This window comes from Drosophila nasuta, chromosome X, assembly GCF_023558535.2.
Source record: "Drosophila nasuta strain 15112-1781.00 chromosome X, ASM2355853v1, whole genome shotgun sequence".
Taxonomy (NCBI): Eukaryota; Metazoa; Arthropoda; class Insecta; order Diptera; family Drosophilidae; genus Drosophila; species Drosophila nasuta.
In genome coordinates, this window is record NC_083459.1 from 7,257,223 (window position 1) to 7,280,378 (window position 23,156).

At 37.0% G+C, this 23,156-nt stretch overlaps 1 protein-coding gene across 5 annotated transcripts in view; it reads right to left on the reverse strand.

Moving 5' to 3' along the window:
• Positions 1-23,156, reverse strand: part of LOC132797344 (hybrid signal transduction histidine kinase A) — a 44,068-nt gene that overhangs the window by 4,320 nt on the left and 16,592 nt on the right. For 3 of the 5 annotated variants that reach the window (XM_060809064.1, XM_060809059.1, XM_060809061.1), the window contains exon 2: positions 8,647-9,030. In XM_060809064.1, the coding sequence (XP_060665047.1) occupies positions 8,647-9,030 (384 nt within the window). Of the gene's footprint in view, positions 1-8,646; positions 9,031-9,126; positions 9,232-15,708; positions 15,918-23,156 lie in introns of those variants that run through there. The other 2 variants (XM_060809062.1, XM_060809063.1) reach the window with 2 other exon arrangements.

Sequence of the window (23,156 nt, forward strand, 5' to 3'; positions counted from 1 at the left end):
GAGAAGAGAGCCAGAAAGACAGAAAGAGAGAGAAAGAGGCGTGGCGTTGTCAAGCGAACTTGTCGCTTGAATTGATGCGATGGGGGGGAAGGGCAAAAGGGAAGCTTATAAGGAGGATGAGGAGGAGGGGGACGTGCTTTAAACTCGTTTCAGCAGCACGACACGTGGCAAATCTCTGATTTATGCCGAAAACATCAAAAATCAACCAAAAAAATTTAAGAGAAAAGCGAGAAAAGAACAAGTTCCAAGTTCAGGTTCAGGTTCAGGTTGTGATATCTCTCTCAGCTATCTCAGCTATCTAACTAGCTTGTGCATTGTTATTTCATTGTTGTGTTGCCGCATTGTTGTTCATTCCATTTGACAAAAGGCAATGATGAGGCTCTGCTGCTATCTGCGCAATGCATTTTTGCTGCCCGCTCTCGTCGCTGTGTTGCTTCCTATTTGCTATGCCAATTTGTAAAGTTTTTCTCGCTTCCTCGCTCGACAAATTGCTTGAACGCATTTCCTCAATCGACTAAAGTAAACACACAAATGAGAAGAGCAATCGGAGAGGAGGGGGGATGAGGGCTGAGCTTGAGTTTGTTGACACACGACGCTGAAGGACATTTGGTTGTTGTTAGCGCCGATTTGGCAGCAGCAGCAGCAGAAGCTGCACGTGAGCTGAAACAGCAATTGGCCCTAGACGAAGCGGCAAATTTCTTTGCCTTAAATCACGCATACGCCGCGGTGGCACAGACTACAGAAGCAATTATTGTTTACATATGTGCAACACGTACTTAAAACATACTACAAACAAAATGTACACGGCAAACTGTTTGGGCCCAGCGATTAGATAAACGACGAGCTTCCCTCACACACACACACACATAGTCGAACACACACTTGAACACACCCTCAGGTCAATGTGGTATTGCTTTATCAGAGGGGCGCACACAAACACGCGCCAAAATCTTCAACAACCTTGAAAATCTATATGAAAATATATATACAAACACATACATATGTATATGGAGATATAGTCACATGTGATTAAAACGTAAACACAACATAATTATGCGAGGTGCGTTCCACATTTATACGCAGAGACCAACAGCCAACAAGCCAACAAACCCAACAACTAACAACTAAACAACTAAACAACTTATAAGCCATAAGCCCCAGCGCAAAGCACATGGCAAACAAGTCACCGCAATCACATGCTGGATTTTGTCACCAAGCACAAACAACACAAGATGGGCAGCACTGTTTGAACTACGAAGCATATTGGCAGCACTTGTCGCAGCATGTAACCAAGAGAAAACGAAATTGTCAGCACTGTTGCAGAAGAAGCACTTTTGGCAGCACTTTCTATCGACTTGACTTGTTATCAAATCAGTTTAACATCTTGCCGTTAACTAATAAAAATGCAAAGAAAAAACGTGAGTTAGAAACTAATGTTCAAATTGTGCATATTTAACATGCATATGAGAAAAAACTATAATGTTATTTGTTGATAATGCTTTAGCTTTATGGCTTTATGACTTTGACTTTTCGACGCTTGCATAATTATTCTGCTATCGATCAGAACATCTGAAAGTGAAGATATGAAAATTGTATTTCTAACAGAATGATAAAAGTCGTATTATCGAGATCTGATTAATGTCATTCTAGATTAAGAGATGCCAAAGCAAAGTCATTTAAATGAGCTTACAATAGATTTGCCATTTGCATAACTTGGCAAATGTTACAAAACCCCAGCGACAACAACAACAACAACAACATCAACAGCGACGACGTCGACGGCAATGAGAACTATTGAAAGTCCCTGATAAGATTGCAAAAGGCGAATTAAATGTGGCTACTGTGTGCGAGAGCGTTGCCGATTTGCTCGATGATAATCTATGTGTAAATATGTGTGTGTGTGTGTGTGTGTGTTTGTATATATAACAAATTCAAAGTAACTATATAACAGCATACACCACACTTTTATATACGCACTATATAATTTGGCTTACTGCGTGAATAACAAAATAACAAAAAGAAACACGGAGCAAAGAAGCTCGACACTGATCACTCATTAGATACTCTTCTCTTGCAATTGTTGTGAAATGTTTTGAGTTAACTTTCGACATTTGTTTTGTTTAGCTTTTTTGCGTGTAATGCGTGATTATCAAATTCTTAAGAAAATTCGCGAAATATTATAATCTCGGTGGTTGTTCTTTAGTATACCCGATTTGTGTACGACATTTCCCAGGGTAGTTAGTTTGGGAACCTGTGCGCTTTGGGGCGTGAAATGAAAAAGTGCATGCAAATGATTTAGACTATGATATAATTTAATTGTATTTTCATATATATTTAATTTCATATTTGTTCTCACTAATTAGCAACTAGGCCCAGACCCAGTCAAACCCTTCAATTAAATGTTGAAACTAAGCAATCAGAGTGAGAGAGAAACACTAATATTAACAATTATTCGAGCAATTCTCACGTGAAATTTGTATTAACTATGATCATTGAATGTAGTAAATTTCCTCAATTTGTGCACGCTTTCTGCACATTACTCGAAAATCAGTTGCCGGGCAGCTGGCACAGCGATAAGATGTCTTGCCAATACCCTGTGTCTGCAACTGGCAACAGTCGAAATCGAGTCGAAACCGAGAAACCGAAAACAGAAACACAAACCACAAAAGCTAAAGAGCCCCATCGACTGTCTGTAGTCGTTGTCGTCGTCAAGTGGTCGCTTGTGTTTTTCGCTGTGTTTCCATGCCTCTAATCAGCATTCAGTTGCTACGAGCCGCCCCTGACGGCTATCCCCAAAAAAAGAAATTCGAATAAATAAATCAAGCAAGCACTAAACAGCATGACAAATCGTAGACACTTCATTTGATTTCAGTTCAGTTCAGTTGTTGCTGTCGCAAGCAGCTTTTGCAGCGTTTGTGCTAGCTGACTGCTATGACACGCGCGAAGACAAATGGCGATTGACCATCACACAGATGTCTGGCTGTGGCAAGCAGCTTTTTAGCGTTTGCAGCTGACAGCTATGACCGTTCAATTGACCCAGTTTAACTTCAAGCATAGAACAGACTATTATCAATTGATTCAGATTTAATTGATTGTGTAAGAAATGTTCATGATGATGATCATCATCATCATTATCATCTTCTTTGGCTGCTGCACAATTGTGTGAGCGACTCTCGGTTGGCCTTCAAGGTAAGTGGCATTGCCAAATGGCAAAAGTAGCTGAGCAGCGCTTCCTGTGCGCCGGCCCTAGGCCAACACAAGAGTCCACAGTTCAAATAAAAAATAAACACAAACACAAAAACAACAAACAAGCAGACGAACCATCAAACTTTTAACTAAATAAAAAAAAAGCGAAATAAACATGCGACAAGTCGCAAAGTTAATGGTCATATATATATACATGTGGATATGGGAATGGTTATGGTTATGCTAATGTTTATGCAACTATCCAAGTGTGTGTGTGTGTATGTGTGAGTGTGTGTGCGTTGTACGTGACAATGTGTTGTACTTTGGCAATAGGCTCGCTTGAAATGTTAACTAATATGAATATGATTTTGATTTATTAATGAAACTGGTCAAGCACAACAACAGACAACAAATTTGCTGATGCACGTCAAGCTACCCTAGAACTAGATAATTTATAGGTAATAGCTTTAACAAAATGTAAGCTAAAGTTTCTAAAATTTGCAGAAATAAACTTTTTGTAAGCTGAAGTTTCTAAAAACTAAATTCTAAACTAAATTCTGAAAACTTATTCATAAAATGTTTATTTCTATTTTATGAATAAGTTTTCAGAATTTAGTTAAATTTCCTTTACTCAGCAATTTATAAAAACACTTTCCGAATTTCTTCAAATTTTGTTTGTATTTTCAGTTTTTCTCTTTCTTTTGATTTCTAAAATGTGCAGTTTATAATGTGCATTGAAGAATTCTCTTAAATTTCCTTTACTAAACATTTTTTTAAGCAATTAATAAGAAAAGTTTTAGAATACCTTAAAATTTGGTTTCTAAAATCAGCTTTTTGGATCGCCTATCGCATCTTTTAGTGTTTTACAGGGTATTTGAAAAAAAAAAAGTATGCATGCCAAATGGCCATTGAGGTCAAAGCGCCAAGAGGCGACGACAACACCAAAAACAACAACAACAACATCGACAACGATGTCAGATTTAATAGGCAATTCGCTAAAATGCGAGCCGTAAAAAGTTGGCAATGCATAATACGAGTACAATCTGTATAATTTGAGTAAGCGCGTGTAAGGTACTTCGACCACCCCCCCAACCCTCCATAACTCCATAACTCCTCAACCATATGGTAATACTATATATGCATATATGGAAAACAAAACTGACTTTTCTTGGCTGTGTGTGTTGCACGCAATCTTTGAGCGTTGTCACGAAAGGGTTCTCTCTTATGTTAGCTCCCTTATTACTCTCCAATCTAGATAATGTCTGGTGCAGAGATTACATTACATATGCATAAAGATAATAGTAGTCAACCTAATAGATACTTGAGCACACACAATAGACAACACAATTGTTCTTCCGGGGTATTACAATGCAATATTTTCTGTCGGTGGTTCTAGAATATGTGCTTTGGCATAGTATAATTATCTTTTGCAGAGAGATCTGTATCTGTGTGCGATCTTTGATCGCGATCTCATCATCATTATGTTTGCGTTAAGCGTCTCTCAAAGGCAAAACGGGTTAACCTTGGCCATTGCCAGCGGCAAGCAACGAGACAAGACCCAGACAGACAAGTGCAGAGAACTCACGAGATTCGAGACGGTGTCTCAGTCTCAGAGTCTCAGAGACTCAGAGACTGGGACAGAGCTTTGCTTTTGAAGTGGGCATCAAAGGAAATTACGTTTGACGGGCCGCGCGTACACAAACGAAGAAGAATTGAGCGTTTAATAGGTTAATAATGCGACTGCTGCTCGACCATTGTATCTGTATCTTATAGATGTATCTGAATCTGTTTCTGTATGCCACACCGTTAGCTGCTCTCCACATTCCACATTGTCTGGGAGTTGCCACTAAAAAAGGTAAGCGAAATGAGTTCAAGTTTTTCTGCCTCAAACCCACAAACAGTAGGCTGAGATACAAATGTATCTTTTCTATGATTTATCTCGTATCTATATGGGATTTTTGTAAAACCGCCTAACCTTATTAAGATGCAACGAGGCGTGAATTGTGCGGCGGCGACGGCGACGGCGACGACGACGGCGACGGCGGCTGCAATGGATAAATAATCGCATCACACACACATTTTGGCGTCTTGGCCAACTTGGCAATGGCTTAATTACATTGCCGCACAAGGTGAACCATAAAAAATACGTTTACGTTAATTAGATATTGGTTAACTCGCGATCTGTATTACGGAAGAGGAATCTCGAATAACACTTTTTGCGCATGTTCTTTAAACATTTACAAAATATTATTGAGTTCAGTTGTTTTCGAAAATGAAAATCAACTCCAAGTGCTAATCAATGACAAAACAAAATGACTTATGTAATTGGCGCTTAGTCGGGGGCAAATCTATAAACTGATTATTGTTGTTCACTTGGCTATATCAGTTGGAGGCGTCGACGTCGTTTGCCTTTAAGCGGTTTTCTGGCTTTTATTTTGTGCGTTTTTCTATTTCAGTTAGTTGAGATACCACAACAAACGGAACAACTATAAAAAAAAAATAAAATATAATAATACTGGGAAGAGAGACTCGAGAGATCTCTCAATGCTAATCAGCTGATTCTACGACTATTGCGTCTTAAGTTCTTATTGCTATTATTGCTGTTGACATTGCTATAAATAAATGCTATAATAAGCGCGCATATAACACACGAAACGCTTTACAAATAATGCTGGAAAGTTTTGGCTTTACGATGAAGTGAAAAGCTTTAAAGTAAGGAGTATGAAATACTCTTTGGATACTCCCAAAAATAATTGCTTTAGACTCAACAGCTGGAAAAAAGTTGCTCAAGATTAGTAAGAAATGGTTCGACCACGAAGGTTTTCCCCCCTTATTATTTGGAAATCATAAAAAATATTATAAACGCTTTTTCGCTTGATATCAGCCCTAATAAGTAAGTCTTATCTTGTTAGCTAGCTATCTCACTCGATCTTTGCCATATCTATCTCTGTCTAACGCGCTGTCAATACTAAATTCCGTGTCGAACATTTCCATTCCCAGATTTTTGTTGTTGTTGTTGCTGTTTTTTTTTTTTTTGGGTTTTATTGAGTTATATTGGGAAGCTTTCTCGCATCACGCTTTTTGTTTATTTGTTTAGCTAATGAAGTCTTTTTTTTTTTTTAGTTGGCTATTTTTGTTGCTGTTGTCGAACAGCTTTTGCCATTCTTTGACCATCTTCTTTCGAACTGAATTTTAATTGATTCCCCTCAACGGAACGCAATGAAAGCGAAAGTCGAACCAGAAGCGAAGCGCCTCTTGACATAATCGACTGGAGGTGTGTGTGTGTGTTTAGTATGTAGATTCAACTGTGTGTGTGTGTGTGTGTGTGTGTGTGCCTCACGTCTTTCATTAAGGCTTAAGCGAAGATTTCCTGCAATTTTCTTATTTATGAGTCTAGAGTGCAATTGAAATATGGAAATGGAAATGCCGCAAGCGAGGTCTCAAAATAGTTGCGCGAATCAGCGAAGAAAGCAAAAAAAAAAAATATACAAAAAGACCCGCACATGAGTTTACACATTTATATAAAACTATAAGTATAGCTATAGCTATTGAGGTGTCCTTGTCTTATCGCCGCAATAAAAGTAACAAAAGTAACAAAAAAACCCAAAATCCCAAGTTCCTACTTGTCACTTTAATTAAATATTCTTATGCACTTAACTAACCACCAACTACTTGGGCTTACATATTTGTACAGCCAAAGGGAGAGCGAGACCCACCTGAAGAGCCCTTTTTGAGAAATCAATGCCTCTCGAGTGGGCAAAGGCTGTTATTATGATTATTATTATTATGGGGCACCCAGATAGCGCCACTTTCAAATAATAATACTCAGAGCTATAGATAAAGGTACCCCACAACACTCGTATATCAAAGCAAATAATTGTAAAATGATTGTGGGCTGCGCCACCTCAAAGACGAAACTGCGTCTTCAATTTTTCATCCTCCTTTATGACATCGCCGACCCATATACAGGGTGCTTTTTCTAGTATTTTTGGTATATTTTGCTTTTATTCAAAATGTGTAGCGGGTATCTCACAGTCGAGCACACTCGACTGTAGCTTTCCTACGTGTTTTTTAATTGAACTAACCACAACTTTGATTCAGCCGATAAATCACCCAAAGATATTTATAAATGTACATTTTAGTATTTTTGCGGTCTTTTTGAGGTACCTCATATGTGCTACTATATCCTTATATACTAAATATAGTCTTCGGTATATTTAAGTATTTTTATAATTTATTTTCACTCAGTTATATTTGTTATTCTATGGTATATTTAAAATGTAGTATTATATATATTCCATATACCAAATATAGCCTTTGGTATATTTTAGTATTTTTGTGGTCTCTTTGAAGAGTATGGTTTTCTTTTTTTTAGGTTCCTCATATGTGGTACTATATCCATATATACTAAATATAGCCTTCGGTATATTTTAGTATTTTTATAATTTATTTTCACTCTCGTTATATTTTGTACTATATGGTATATTTAAAATGTAGTACTACAACCATGTACCAAATATAGCCTTTGGTACATTTTAGTATTTTTGCGGTCTTTTTGAAGAATATGATTTTCTTTTTTTTAGTTTTCGCACTTGTTGGAATTGAAATAACTACAACATTGATTCACTCGATAGAACTCCCAAGGAGATTTATTTGGTGAACAAATTATGTACTACATGTTAGTCAATATTGTAAAAATCAAGTACTTGATGTTGTTTGTATTCATCACACTGTGATCTATTATTTGTTCTCTTGTTATTCCTATATTTAACCCGCTAAGCTAATTAAATTAAATTATAAATTAAAAAAATTACTACTTTGATAATTTCAAATATACCAAAATATTCCGACTAATTACTGCGCATCTTGAGTTTAACTGAGATCAAGGAAATTTTCTTAGACTACGCGTTTTTTTCCTAGCTAAAAACTCAAATTGTTATTTTGAATTTTTCCATCCGAAGAACTTATCTGGCCAACACCCAGACACACACACACACAGAGACACACACAAATCAGCCGATTCATTCGTGAGTGGCCCAGCGATAAGAGCTTGTTTTGATCAATCTGTCAGCATACTGCTAGCGATCACTGTTGTGACCAGCTGCTGACCTAATAAATGGAAGACGAGTGCCTAATTAAAAAAAAAAAAAAAGAGTGCACGGAAAGAAAAGTATCCAAAAATTGAGTCAAAACTCAACTCAGTTTATCGTTGAGTGTGTTTGTTTTTGAGTGTATTCATTTTGCTGTCCAAATAATTATATTTATATACAAAGCTCTGATTAAGATACGTTTGGAGAAATCTGACGATGACGTTGGCAAGTATGCGAAATGATTCATGGTGTGAATGGCGCGCGATTTGCTTGGAATTTTATAAGCGGCAACAAATTGTGAATCAGCTATAGTTGTTGTTGTTGCTGGCACGCTTCTTAGTGATGTAATTTGTTAGTGTTTTGCACTCACCTTCGATGCATGAAGAAGTTACGAAGCGATGCCAGGACTGTGCATCGGCGCCGGCAGCGACAACATTCGATCGCTTCTGTTGCAAGTTGTAGGCGGCATTTCCAGCTTCATGCCGCTTGTTGTTGTTGTTGTTGTGGTTGTTGTAGCGAGCCTTGCGTGTTGCATTGTTGCTCTTGCTGCCACTGTTGTTGTTGTTGCTGTTAGTCTGTTGATAACTGTTGGCAATTGTTGCTGCTGCTGCTGATGTTGCAGCTGTTGCTGCTGTGGCATTGCCAGCTGTTGTGCCAGCTGCTATGTTGCCATTGGCATATTTCTGTGTGCAACGCTTGCCACCGCTGTTGGTGTTGTTGTTGCCATTGTTGTTGTAGCGCTGCATTTTGTCATCTGGAATGAAAAAGAGAGCGACGAAAAGTGAGTATACAAAAATGTTATCAAATGTTTTATTCTTATTTTGCTGCTGCTGCTGTTGCTGCTGCTTACAAATCTTTTGCAGTTGCATTTGCCACAGATCGTCGAGGTACATGAGATGCATGTTGTTTGTTTAAAGCACATTAAAAAACAATAAATAATATTTATATTTGTTATGGTTGAGATACGTCGCGATTTTTGCGCGCCCGTTTGCACTTGCAGTTCGAATCAAACTAAACGCCACGATTAGCGACGAGCGCGATATAAACAACAATAAAAAAACAAAAACAACACAAACAACAACAATCGGGGCCAGTTAAAAGCGCAAGCAAAGACAAGGAGAAAAAACAACATCGAATACTACGAAAAAAACCCAGTACCCAGAACTCAAAACCCAGAGTCCAGTAATGCGATTCAATTCTCACTCTCTCGCCTATCGATGACGACACAGAGACTGTGACAGCGCGGGAATGAATCACCACAGAAATGAATCGACGACGACGACGACAACGACAACGACGATGACAACAGCACGCTTGATAAGTATGCGCACAGCTTGTTGTCTGTGAGTGGGGGAACAGCGGCTGAGCCAAAGCCAAAGGCAAAGCCCAAACCCGATTGAGCTTGGGGTAGAGCACGCGTTGCACATTCGTGTTCCCGTTGCTCTAGTTGCTGCACTCGCAGACATGTCGCTGCATGCACAAACCTGCACGTCACAATCACGGGTAAACCAGGCGAACGTCATTCAATAATTGTGTTTATTTATCGTATATCGGGTGGGGAGGGGGGCAAACAAAAAGCTCAAGTTTTATGTGTAGACAGAATGACTCCAAAAAGCACGCAGCAAAAAAGATTACGAATTTCAAACATTGCACAAAGCGACTGCAAATTTAGTATTTGTTCAAATATTAAATGGAATAAACTGAATGATAATATCAAGTGTCAAGTTCACACTTTGAATTCTTATAAATTTTGGTATGCAAAAGTGTGGAGTTAAGAAATTCTACTAAATTCATAGACAGCGAAAGGTTAAAGTTAATTAGATGAATGGAAATGATATCATACGAAACTGTAAATTCTTTAATCTAATCTGGGCTTAACAAAATATTGAGTTAATTGTATAAAAGCAAAACAGTGCGGTATTATTAGTTTTAAAATATACCAAATTTATATACCACAGAATACTAAAAATATACCAAACATTATACTGGGTATATTGCTATAGTACAATATACTAAATGTTATACTTGGTATATTATACTATTTCAATATACCAAATATAATATTAGGTATATTTCTATTAAGTTTGTGGTATATAAATATAACGTTTGGTATGTATTTATAACACTTGACATGTTTTTGTATTTTTGCATTAAAATAGACCATAAAGTGCACAATATACCAGATTGCCAGCCAAAGCTACTAAAATCAAGAATCAAGATATACTTTATAGGGTCGGAGAAGCCTTCTTTTCCCTATTACATACATTTCCTGAAGTGGAGAGTATCAAAAGGAGTAATAGAAATACAATATATATATATATATGTGTCAAGTCGAAGCGAAATAAAATTTTCAATCCAATTCTTGCTTAAGAAAATATTAAGTTAAAAAATGGCAAAAACAAAAATGTTAATATTTGTTTTTTATTGGAAATGATATAATAAGACCATAAATAAAACAGCAAGCAGATGGATGCAGAAATACGATATGAGGATGGTGAAATGCAACAGCTGCTGATCGAGTTGATCGACGCAATAATACTATGTATTGAATAATCCGCCATATGCAAATGAAAACAAACAACGCGAGTTGAAAGTTTCCAAAAATAAATACTCGAATCGAGTATTTTTAATTGTATTTTTATATGCGTATCGTTGATTCATTGAATTCCTACCCTGCTGCTGTGGGGCTTCGGACTCGATTGAGTTGCATGCCACAACATACACATCAGCCAAAAATAGCCCCTAAAAAAAAAGATTTGCTGATGCTGGCAAGTACATAAATTTGGAGCTCATCAGTGCTGCCCCCGGATGCGAGCCACGCCCACATTTCAACTGACGCGCGATTTGCGATTCAACGTTCAGAGTTGCTTTCACTTCATTGGAATTTCTGCAATTTGTTTATGACTTTTGCTTAGAAATGCGCGAAAAATAACGGCACATAGCCGCTACTAACGCAAAAACGCACGTTTAATAAACAAAAACAACAGACGTGAAAAAAGTGCAGAGCACAAAAACAACAACAAACAGCTAAAGCAAGCAAGCTAGCAAAAAAAAAGTTCAAATACAAATACAAATAATGATACGAAGGAGGAAAACAAAAACAATCAACAGAATGACCAAATAAAACACAAAACAAAAAGGAGAAGAAAATAAAATTAAAGAAAACGAAAACAACAAAAAAAAAAAAAAAATAAAAAAAAGAACCGAAAATTAAAAATTAAAATAAATACAAGAAAAAAGCAAGCCAAACGACTGAGACTACAATAAACAGGTACCAGCTCGTGCCTAGCGCCGCTCCATGTGATTGTCTGTGTCTGTCCCACTGTCTGCGAATGTGTGTGTGTGTGTGTGTGTGTGTGTGTGCTGCTTGTACCCCACCCACCACGCCTAGCTGCCGCCCCTGCAGCCGTCCATCTTCTTCGTCAGTCTTTGCCTTTTTTCATGATCTTTTTTTTTTTGCGCGCGCGCTTTTTGCCAATGTGAAAGATATACTTTGAAATTGTAGCGTAATTTTTGGCGAATTCGAAAAAATTTCAATTTCAAATTCAAAACAAAAGCAGCTCTTCCCTCTCCACCGCTTATGTTAAATGATCACCGATCGCTCGCTTGCTGACTCCGGCCGGCAGTTATCGACCGTGATTTATGAAAGAAAACGACGGCGACGACCGATCGAATTGAAGCGATCGTTTTTTATTCTTTTTTTTTGTGTTGGCTGCTGCTTGAATGGGAATTGCGTAGTGCTGGCTGAAGAAAACAAAATAAGCAATAAAAAAACAACTGGTCACACTGCAATTCGACTACCCTCTATCATAAAATACCGATTACACTTTATGATGCATAACTAATTAATATTATCACATCTTCAGGCTCGCTTAACGTTTAAATCCCCCCGCCACAAAATGGAAATGAGCCGCAGCCAACTTAACTAGATGACTTTCAAGAAGCGCAGCCAACTTAATAAACGGCCCAAATATTATCGTAAATATAATATTATAAATAACACATTATTGGAAGCTGCGCCATTTCAACAGACCCCGCAAATTCCCCGCTGTGTGTTAGGGTATTACGAAGCGTGTTTTGTTTTTCGGGGGAAAGACAAAAATACAAAAAAGAAATAAAAACAAAAGAAAAAAAAAACAGTTTTTGTATGCGAAATCAATGCAAAATCGACCATTAAAATGTGTCATAACTTTTGCAAATGATATCAGCACGAGTTCGTTGAAACCGATCGATTGATCTACAGATACAAATACACATAACTATATACTAAGTACATATGTATGTGGTTGTAAGAGCGAGAGATGGCAACCCTGGCAGGCAATCAGCCAGGCAATTGGCGTTGCCAAAACGGAAATGCATCGCAATGCGATGCGATGCGGCGCGTGTTGCTATTTGTGGCAACACAACACAGACACAGATACACACGCACACATACACATACAGCGAAAGACATTATCATCATTATTATTGCGATGACTTGACTGGCAAACCAAATGATCATTGGGCATCATTCATAAGTTTCCCATAGACTGTGACTTCTCTCAATGTGCCTGTGTGTGTGTGCGTGTGTGTGTGTGTGTGCGTGACCAAAGTTGAATGAATTCCACGAAGACGTAAACGAAGGCAACGACAACGACAACAACAGCAACAACAAAGCGAAGCCATCGAACCAAGCGCTCGAATTACAACAAGAAAAAAGAAAAAGAGCAGAAGCTGCCGTTGGCAAAGAGAGGCGGACAAAAGTGTACAAGGAGGGGGGAAGGGGGCCAGACTGTGAACAGTGAAGTGAAGTGAAGTAAAGCGAAGCCAACAAAGGAGATCATTAAGGGAAGAGCGCACAAAAAGGAGACGCAGAAAATTGAGCAAAAAACGCGGCAATTTTTCGCATGGCAACACACACTCAACACAATATTGCAGATCATCATGATGAAGATCAAAGCAAATGATCATAATGAAGCTGCTGATGATGACGATGATGAGCGCATGCGCGCACGTTTTCTACCATCGCGTCTCCCTTTTTGATCAACTTTGGCGCGCAATTGATATCAAGGACAATTTGCGACAGCGTGCCAAACGAAAAAGTTATACCCTATATATTCTCTCATTGATATTCGAGATTAGAGATTATGAATAGTTAAAAATGGTGAAGCTAGTTATCATAAGGAAATACATTCCAATGATACAAACCTAAAACTGTTGAAAACTTACAACTGTTAAATGACAAATTAAACTATAACAAAAAAAAAAAAAAAATGTTAACAAAAATTTCTGTGCGGTTTTTATGACGCTAACTTGCGAATCTTTTTCGGCTTTGGACTCTGAACTCGAAAGGCATTTAGTTAGGAATTCAGTTTTGGACCCTAAACGAGTTTTTACTAAGCGTTTATGATTCTTATTATTTTTTTTTTTTTTGGGAGGGGGGCCACAGAATACTAGACGAAATGGGTTTAATGCCTTCCATATGCTCTCTATCTCTCTTTTTTTTTATTCTAGGGGTGCTGAACTTCAAACTTGTTTCGCTTATTCGCAATATTCGGTATTTTTTTTTTTTGGGAGTTCAAGCGCACGTGGAATGTGATATTTAATGGCGAAACATAAATCTTGCATGAAATACTTGAGATTATTTGCTGGCAGTATGTAAATCGAGTGTTTAATGACAGTTTTGTACGCTCAATTGCGATTAGGAAATAATTGTAATAATTTAAGCGATTTGCCTCTGCCTCTGCTTCTGGCTTCTGGCTTCTGGCAACAAAAGCGGGCGGGCGGGCGTTTAGAACCGGAAATTTAAATGCCACTTTAATGTATTGTATAATTGTGGCCAGGCCATAAAAATAAATCCACTGAAAATTAAGCCATTCGCATTCAATTACGTGCCCCAGAGACAGACGGACGGACAGACGGACAGACAGACGGACGGATAGATAAATAGGCAGATTTGACGATGACGCTTTTTGGGCAAATGAAATTAGATTTTCATGTAAGACACATACAGGAAGAGTTTCTCTCTAAGCATTACGTGCAGCGTCTCGACTTGGAATTAGTTGGGTGTGTTTCGGATGGAAGGGGGGGGGTGGAGGAGAAGGGGGAATGTGTAGCAATGCTGACGTGCTTAACCGGGCCAAAGCAGCTGCTAATCAACAATTTTGTTGAAGGAAGAAGCTCACGCAACTTACGCTGCGATGACGCTAGTCAGCCAATTATTTATTTAATGCTCGACTGGTTGCCCTGCCTCAATCCACAATCCGCAATCCGCAATCCCCAGCCACAAGCACAGCCCCAGTTCCACTCCTCAATTCCCAAATGGCAAATATTCTATATGTATATAGAATTCGTATTCTGATTTCACGTACCATTTTCTGATTACACTTAAACAAAACTCACAGAGAGTTGGCCAGAGAGGAGGGAGGCGGGAGAGGGGGAAGCAAATGGGCGGTGGGAAGTGGGTAGTGGGAAGACGCGTCAATCAAGCGCGCTTGAACAGCGCTCGCAATCGCATTGATGTTCTAGCGAATCGATAAACAAATCACTTCCGATGACGACATTGAGCACATGGCGTATGCGCAATGCGCGATAGCGCTCATACGCCACCGCCACCGCTGCCCCCTCCCGCTCTCCTTCAAACTGTATCTGCTTCACGTAAGGGATCAGAGAGCGCGGAAGTTGTGCTAGGTTGGTTGGCCCAGTGCATTCATGCGTGGGAATTTGCGCGCTTATCAAGCAGTCCACAAAAGCACTTCTGATAACTCGGAAAGTCCACAAAAAAACACAAAAAAAAAACTAAACGACAAGAGTCGTTTTTATTGAAAAATGTATTTAGTCAGCAGGTCCAATAATAATAAGTGAATTACACTCGACATTGAAAAGAGCATTTGCATTTATGTGTACTTGGGGGTAAAAGTGTGGCTTATTTAATTGGCCAGCTTATCAGCAGTTAATAGTTAATATCAAAGCAAAGTTGATTGCCGAGATCAATAAAGATGATTCAACACGCGTATAATTTTCTGTACATTTTTTTTACCCTCGTTTGTTTTTTGGGTAATTACAGCAATAATCAAAGAACTGTGGCGTCCCCATCGATTCGAATCAAGTGCCTGAGCATATTGTATTAATGAGGCAAAAATATTGATAAATTATGCCAAGCGTGGGCGCTTTTAGTTCTATCAGTGTATGTGTGTGTGTGTCCAAGTTGTTGGCAAATATTTTGCATATCATTCACAATTGTTATTAATTGGAAACATTATGAGACGCTGTGTTTACACACTCAACTGAACAGCAACAACAACAACGTGAAGAATTCTTTGCACAACTCAAGAAGACAACGAGCACAAAAAAAAAAACAAAAAGAAAAAAAAGTAAAAGTGCTTCTTCACAACGCACAAATAACAACACGACTAACAAATACCCTGCTAATGAAGAGATTTATGCTACATACCAATGTGATTATTGTGCTTAGTCTTGAAGAGCTTTGAGATCCAGATGATGATCGCGAAAGATATGCCCATTTTTGTCATATATTTGTATATGATGGTTATGTAGTAAATGTTTATATATCTATATATATATAGATTCAAAAAGTATCGAAGTTTTTTTTGATTTTGCTTTTTTGATTGTTTTACAAAATTTGTGTGCGATTTTAGTTTTTCTAAATGTATCTAACGTTTGTGTCGTGGTGTACTTTCCATTTTTTGTTTTTCTTTTTGTTCGTTTTGAATTTGAATGTAGCCAAAAAGGCAAAAACTAATAGTAGGCCACGACGACGACGACGACGTCGACGACGATCGAGAGACCGCGTGCTGCCTGTCACAAGTCACAACGTTGTTGACATTTCATTTTGTGACATTCAACGCAAAAGATTAACACAACTTAAATATAGTATTAAGCGCGTACGCAGTGTGTGCTTAGTTGTCAACACAAATTGAAGAAGCGCATAATTGAAACCAAAGCAAATCGAATGCGAGCATAAACAACAAACGATTGAAACTTGCACAGGAATTTCATTCTCGAACATAATCGGCGTCAAATTAAAGTCAATTTGCAGTCGATCATGTTGAAACTTGGCACACAAGTTGTTTCATATTTTATGTAAATGTTCTGAAAATTTCCTGATGATTGAGCGATTCTTAAGAGCTAATGTAGAGGGAAGCAGAAGAGTGATACCAAACAATCAAACAGTTCGGAAACTTTGAACATTATGCTATGATGCCAAAACTTTTGCCATTAACTGTACACTTATGGGTTGGCTATCAGAGCGTTAAACTAAAGTCTGGCAAAATCTGGAAATGAGCCCATCAGCAGTTGATTGAACGCAAAACGTAACCGTCTCTGTCGTAAGAGCATCATTATTATCGTTGTTATTATTATTATAATTATTATTATGGCTAACAGGTTCATAACTTGAGATGGGTGTTTTTTTACATTTAACTTATCTAACGAGTTCATCTGTGTTATTCAATTATGGCAAGTGCTTTGAATCTAATTAACTTTGCTCTCTCTCTGTCTGTTTCGTTCGGTGTACGGAAGAAAGAAAAAAAATAAGAAAAAAATCAAAGTTTTGCCTAGAATTAGAAGTTTGCTCCATTTCCAGTTCGTTGGCTGCACTCACATAGAACAAATGCAATTAACGTGGCCGATGAGCATCTCAAAGTAACGTTAGCTCTCGGACTGGGTTTCCCCCAGTTAACATTGATTCTGCATAGATCTCTCGACCCATATAGCAATCGATGTGTCTTATATCTATATATGTACATATGTACATATCTGTGTATCTCAATTGCTCGACGCCTACGGCAATTTTGTACAAGATTATTGCTCAGGTGGCAAAACAGAGTCCCACAAATACTACGTAAGAAATGTTGTTTTGATTTGTGCTCATGACAAAATGATTTCATGCTTTGCTTTTGTGTGATTTTTGTTTCTGCTTCTTGCACAGTGTTTATCGTTTCATTTTCTTTTTCTTAATTTTTTTTTGTATTTTGCATTTTGGGTGCCAAAAATTCATATTCATTCATACAAAATGTACACGCAACATTCTTTATAGATCTAGCTAATGCCAGATCATCGATACTATACAAAATACTTAATTATTATGATTATAATAATAATAATAATAGCAATAATAATGTAGCACAATAAGTATTATAATACATACGTAAATAATGCCATTAAATGCTATTCCTGTTGCTTCCTATTGCTGACGTGTGTATTTATTTTGTTGCTGTCATTCGTTTATAGCTAAATACCCCGTACTTTCCCCCATTGAACTCGGGCATGCTCAACTTGAGAGTGCTAAAAAAAGTGATGAACGAATGCTAAGCACTTTAATGGCAAGCACTTGAAATCTTTCTGAAATTCTCGCCATAGTCTTTTGTTAATATTTCAATAAAATTTCGGAAATATTCGGAATATTTCATAGGGTAAGTTCGATGATAGCACACACATTGAATTGGTTTTTTTTTGGCTTTGCGGTGTCGTAGCATGAATGTACTATATGGTATATGGTATGGTATACTAAGCATATACATACATACATATAGTTTGGATTTATGTAGATATTTTCAGCGACATGGGGGCATATTATTTTGAGCACATAATACAAACCGCAGCCCCCAATGATTTATTTGTGCACAAAAACGGATGGCAAAGGCAGGCAAATAGGCAAAATGGGCAAAAGTAATCAAAGTAATACAAATGAGTGAACAATTTATAAAAATAAAAATAAATAACAAAACAACAAAGACAGTTTCAGAGACACGAGACACGAGACGAGGGAATTGTGACAGTAAACAAAAGCATTGAGTATAAGATTTTGTTTTTGTACTATGTGCAACAGCTATATCTTCTATCTGTTAAATACGCAGCTATGGTGGGATCTAGTTGAATGCCTAGAACAAGGGCAAGTTGGCTAGAAAAATTGATGGCAAATTTTGATGCATGCCGGCAGCTGTGTGAAAAATAAAACCAAACAAAAACAACAACGAAAACAGACAAAGAAAGAATGAGAGAGAGAGAGAGGGGAGAGAGGGAAATAAACGTTGTGCTTTGGCTTTGGCTCTATTTGCATGCGTACTTATTTATTTAATTTTAAATAGAAAGTAACCTCAATTGCACTTGTGAAAAACATAAGTAAATAAGTAGCATGAAAAAAATATATAAACATATAAAAGTAAAGAAAGAAAGAAAGAAAGAAAGAAAGAAAGAGAGCCAGCAGACAGCAAGAAGAGGAAGAAGAAGCAGAAGAAAAGGCAGCGAGGCGAGACGAAGTAAACATGACCATACCCCGTTACCCAAAAGAGTAGAAAGAAACAGCAACAACAACAACATGGTCTAAAAAAACCAAGCTGAAAAGAGCTGCTGATGGCAATTGTGAATGCGTTTTTTTTTTCGTCGAGTGAAAGGCCAAGTGCCAAGAGGAAGAAATTACATGACGACAAAAAACACACACACAATGATGACGATATGGGAAAGTACAGCACTAATAATGTTAATGTTGGGCCTCAATCAAGGTAATATATGGCTTTCATTTGTATTCAGTTTGCAGTTTGCAGTTGAGGAAGTGATGCATCAAGCAGAATGATCAACACATAACGGTAATGAAGTACATGAGGTGTCAAAACTGACGAGAGCAAATGAAAATGATAATGCTATACGATATATAGTAAAGTGATCTGCAAAGTTAGGAGAATAAACTGTAGATGGACGAAAGAAGAGCTTACAATGTTCTATGACATTATATTACGATATGATAAGATCTTAAAGTGTGTAAAAAATAAAGAAAATACTGAATTTTTCAACTGACTTTACAAAAATATATATTATTATATAGTGAGCGAAATTTATCTTGAATATCAGCATGGTTCAACTGTCGATGTAGAAGAGAGCAACCTACAGTGTTCTATGACATTATATTATGATATGACAGCAGATTTTAAAGTGTGTAGAAAGATTATAAAAAATACTGTAACAAAAACAAATATATCTTTTTTATTAATAGTGAGCGAAATTTAACTTTAATCTTAACTTGCATCAACTGTCGATGTAGAGAGAGCAACCTACAGTGTTCTATGACATTATATTATGATATGATAAGCAGATTTTAAAGGTTGTAAAAAGATTATAAAGAAAATACTGTATTTTTCACTTGGTTCACTGATTTTACAATATGTAGAAAGATTTAAACAATATTAAGTGATTTACTTAGTTTCATAATCATGAGATTTTCCAAATATATACCATATTATATATTAATCATATATTATATATTAATCAAAATTTTACTTGGAATTTACTAACTTTGTGTTGTGAGCAAGAAAGTTCTCGCTAAACACGCTTGTCATGCTTCCTGTGCTGTAATATATATGTATGTATATATATATTACTATGTATATATATATATATATATATAGTATATATATAGACGTATATACTATATAGTGGGGCCTGTCACACGGCGCTATGAGTGTGCGAATCAACAAGTTGGCGCAGAAAAACCGCAAAAACCAAAAATGAGGCAAAAACAATGCAATAAAGCAAAGAGAACAACAACAAACACACTCACACACCTATATATACATACATATGTATGTATAATAATAATAATGTAGTATTGTGTTGACGACAATAAAAACTGCATAGAACCCGAGAGAAACATAAATGAAAATTCAAAAGTTTTTGCAAATTTGCTGTTTACGGACTGTCAGTGCAATTACATGCACGTATTTCAATTCCACTGAATGAAATGTCATCAGAAAATGGGACAAACAACACAAACAACAACAACTGCAAAGATCACAAAACAAAACAAATCTAATTATAGAACTACTTAGAACAGAGATTCTACCGCTACACCCCCAACAAAACGATTTCGTTGCTAGTATTTACTACGTCAAAATAGCAAAAAATTAGAAATAAAAAAAAACGAGAAAAAAGAAAAACAAATGTTAGACAGAGAATAACATTGAAGCTATTAACAGGCAGCTGTTAACCCAAATTGACAGAATTGAAACACTTTGATAAATATAGAATATGTGCGAATATATAGTGTGTCAAATTGGAACAATCATTGCCACTGAAGTTGAAGTCACAATTATAGATTATCATCTATCCCCCCGATATTTAAAACGAGTATTCTAATAGTTTCTAGTTTTATTTTCCCTAGAAATGTTTTGCGCTTCATACATACATACATATATGTAGATTAGTTAATTTATTGGGATAAAATTTATATCAGGTTAATTCCTCGGCTGAATGTTGTGACTAAAAATTCAAGGGAATATATAAAAGAAAATCAGGCGAATTCCAAGCAAGCAAAGGCAAAGATTAACACACAAATTTCACGATTTATGCTATCCACAAGTCTACACAACTACAACTACAACTACAGCTATGTGCATACATATACATATATGTATATGTGCACTTGTGTGTAATGTGAAATGTTGAAATGACAAAGTCGGCAACATGTTGCTGAGGAACATGTTGCGCGCGAGAGTAAAAGTGCCTTCAATTAGCCTCAATTTTGTTTATGGTTTTCACACTGGCAAAATGTGACTCGGCACTAACAGCAAAAATAAATACAAATACAAATGTTTAGCACTCTCAACTCGAGTGTATGTGTGTGTGTGTGTGTGTGAGTGTTGCAATTATGTGCGCGTGAAAACGTGTTAACAAACTGCAAAACACACAACACACACAATTTAGAGTTATTACTTTGAGCCAAAAGCAGACAGCAACAGCAACCGGCCGGCAGACAATTGAGTAGTTAGTTATAGTTAGCTTGGCCAACTCTTTTGTTGCTTCTGCTGACCCTTGTCTAAACATCTAAGTATTACCTAACACAACGAGGAGACGAGATGATGCGGAGACACTCTCGTCAGAGTTTCGAGTTTCGTTTTGCATTTCGCATTTCGCATTCAAATGAAAGTGCCAAGCAACAGCAACAAGTGCGTGTCTTTAGGTCGCCCCCCAAAGAAAGTGTTGGCAACATGAGACAAGCAATCACTGAGTCAGTCAGTCAGTCAGTCAGTCAAGTCACAAAGGCCATCAGCGAAATGTGAAAAAGCTGCTAACACAAAAAAAATACTGGTCTCTTCCTGCCTCTCTCTATTTATACCCGCTACCCATAGGGTAGAAGGGTATTATAACTTTGTGCCGGCAGGAAATGTATGTAACAGGTAGAAGGAGACATCTCCGACCCTATAAAGTATATATATTCTTGATCAGCGTCAACAGCCGAGACGATCTAGCCATGTCCGTCTGTCCGTCCGTCCGTATGAACACCTAGATCTCTGAGACTATAAGAGATAGAGCTATAATTTTTTTTCGACAGCATTTGTTATGTTTGCACGCAGATCAAGTTTGTTTCAAATTTTGCCACGCCCACTTCCGCCCCCGCAAATCAAAAAAATCGAATAACAAGCGTAATTTTAAAGCTAGAGTTACACATTTTGGTATATACAATAACTACTATAGTAGTTATGATTCCTGAAAATTTGGTTGCGATTAGAAAAAGTTGTTGAAGTTATTAAAGAAATACTTTTGTATGGGCAAAATCGCCTTTTTATTAGGGGTCTTAGTTGCTTTGGCTGACAATCTGGTATATTGTGCCGTCTATGGTATATTTTGAATGCGGTACTAAATCGATATACCAAATATATCATTTGGTATATTTTTAGTATTTTCGGTATATTTTGAGAAAAATACCGCAAAATATATATCTTTTATTCAAAATGGGTAGCGGGTATCTCACAGTCGAGTACACTCGACTGTAGCTTTCTTACTTGTTTTTTAATGTAATTACTTTGACGAATCTTGGAAATTTTCTAGTATCTATTTAATCCTCAACTTTCCCAAAACAAATGATGAATCTTTATCGCTTGCTTTTTATTAATTGTTATAGCAACTAAAATAATGTGCGCCCATTAAAACAAATCAGCAAACAACAACAACAAAATAGGAAAGCCTGTTGAATGACTTTCAATTAGATGATCTACTATAACTATATGTCCAAAAGAAAGGCAAAAAATATATCTCGACAGTTGCGATCGCCAACAGCAGCTCATTCATCAAAATCTATAGCTATGATTTATGTCTATATAAACAATATTTGATTATGAACAATATATATAGTATACACAGATATATCTTTGTGCTGTGTGTTTTATTTTTAAGCATGTTGCTGGCGTTTTTTTTTCTGTTTTATTTGACTTTTGTTGTTGAATTGCGGCACGTTCAATCAAGCAAAGCAACAACAACAACAACAACAACAACAACAACAACAACAACAGCAACGAGGCAAAGTGAAAACGAAGCCAAGTTAAATAAGAAGTTCAAAATAAAAAAACAACAACGAAAACGAAAACTTTCGCTTTGGCTTTGGACTTGGCCATCAGCAGCATTTGGCCAAAAAAAAAGCGCAGAAGAAAACCGACAAAAGCGAAACAGATGATGTAGAGCTATACACAATATGCATGTATGTAAAAGACAAGAAATAAAACCAAATAAGCTGGAAATGGAAATTGAAATGAATGACGAACGAAACGAAGCAAGTCTCTTCTTCTTCTTCTTCTCTTCTTCTTCTTCTGGGTCTCTTGGTCTTTGCCATGACAATGGTCTATACGACGACCTTTCTTATGTCACGTATTCGGCCATGTTTATATTTTGTTTTTTTTTACTCTTCGTTGTTGTTAGTTTTCTCAGCGAATTTCGGAATTTCTTTGACTTTTCACTTTTGTCCAGAGTTTGCATTTTTTTTCAGTTCATTTAATGCTAATTTATTATCTTAATCGCATGGTCGATTATGTCACGAAAATAAAGTGCCCCCCAAGAAAATAAAGTGTGCCCTAGACAACAACAACACTTCTACACTCTTCCAACAGGCTTGTA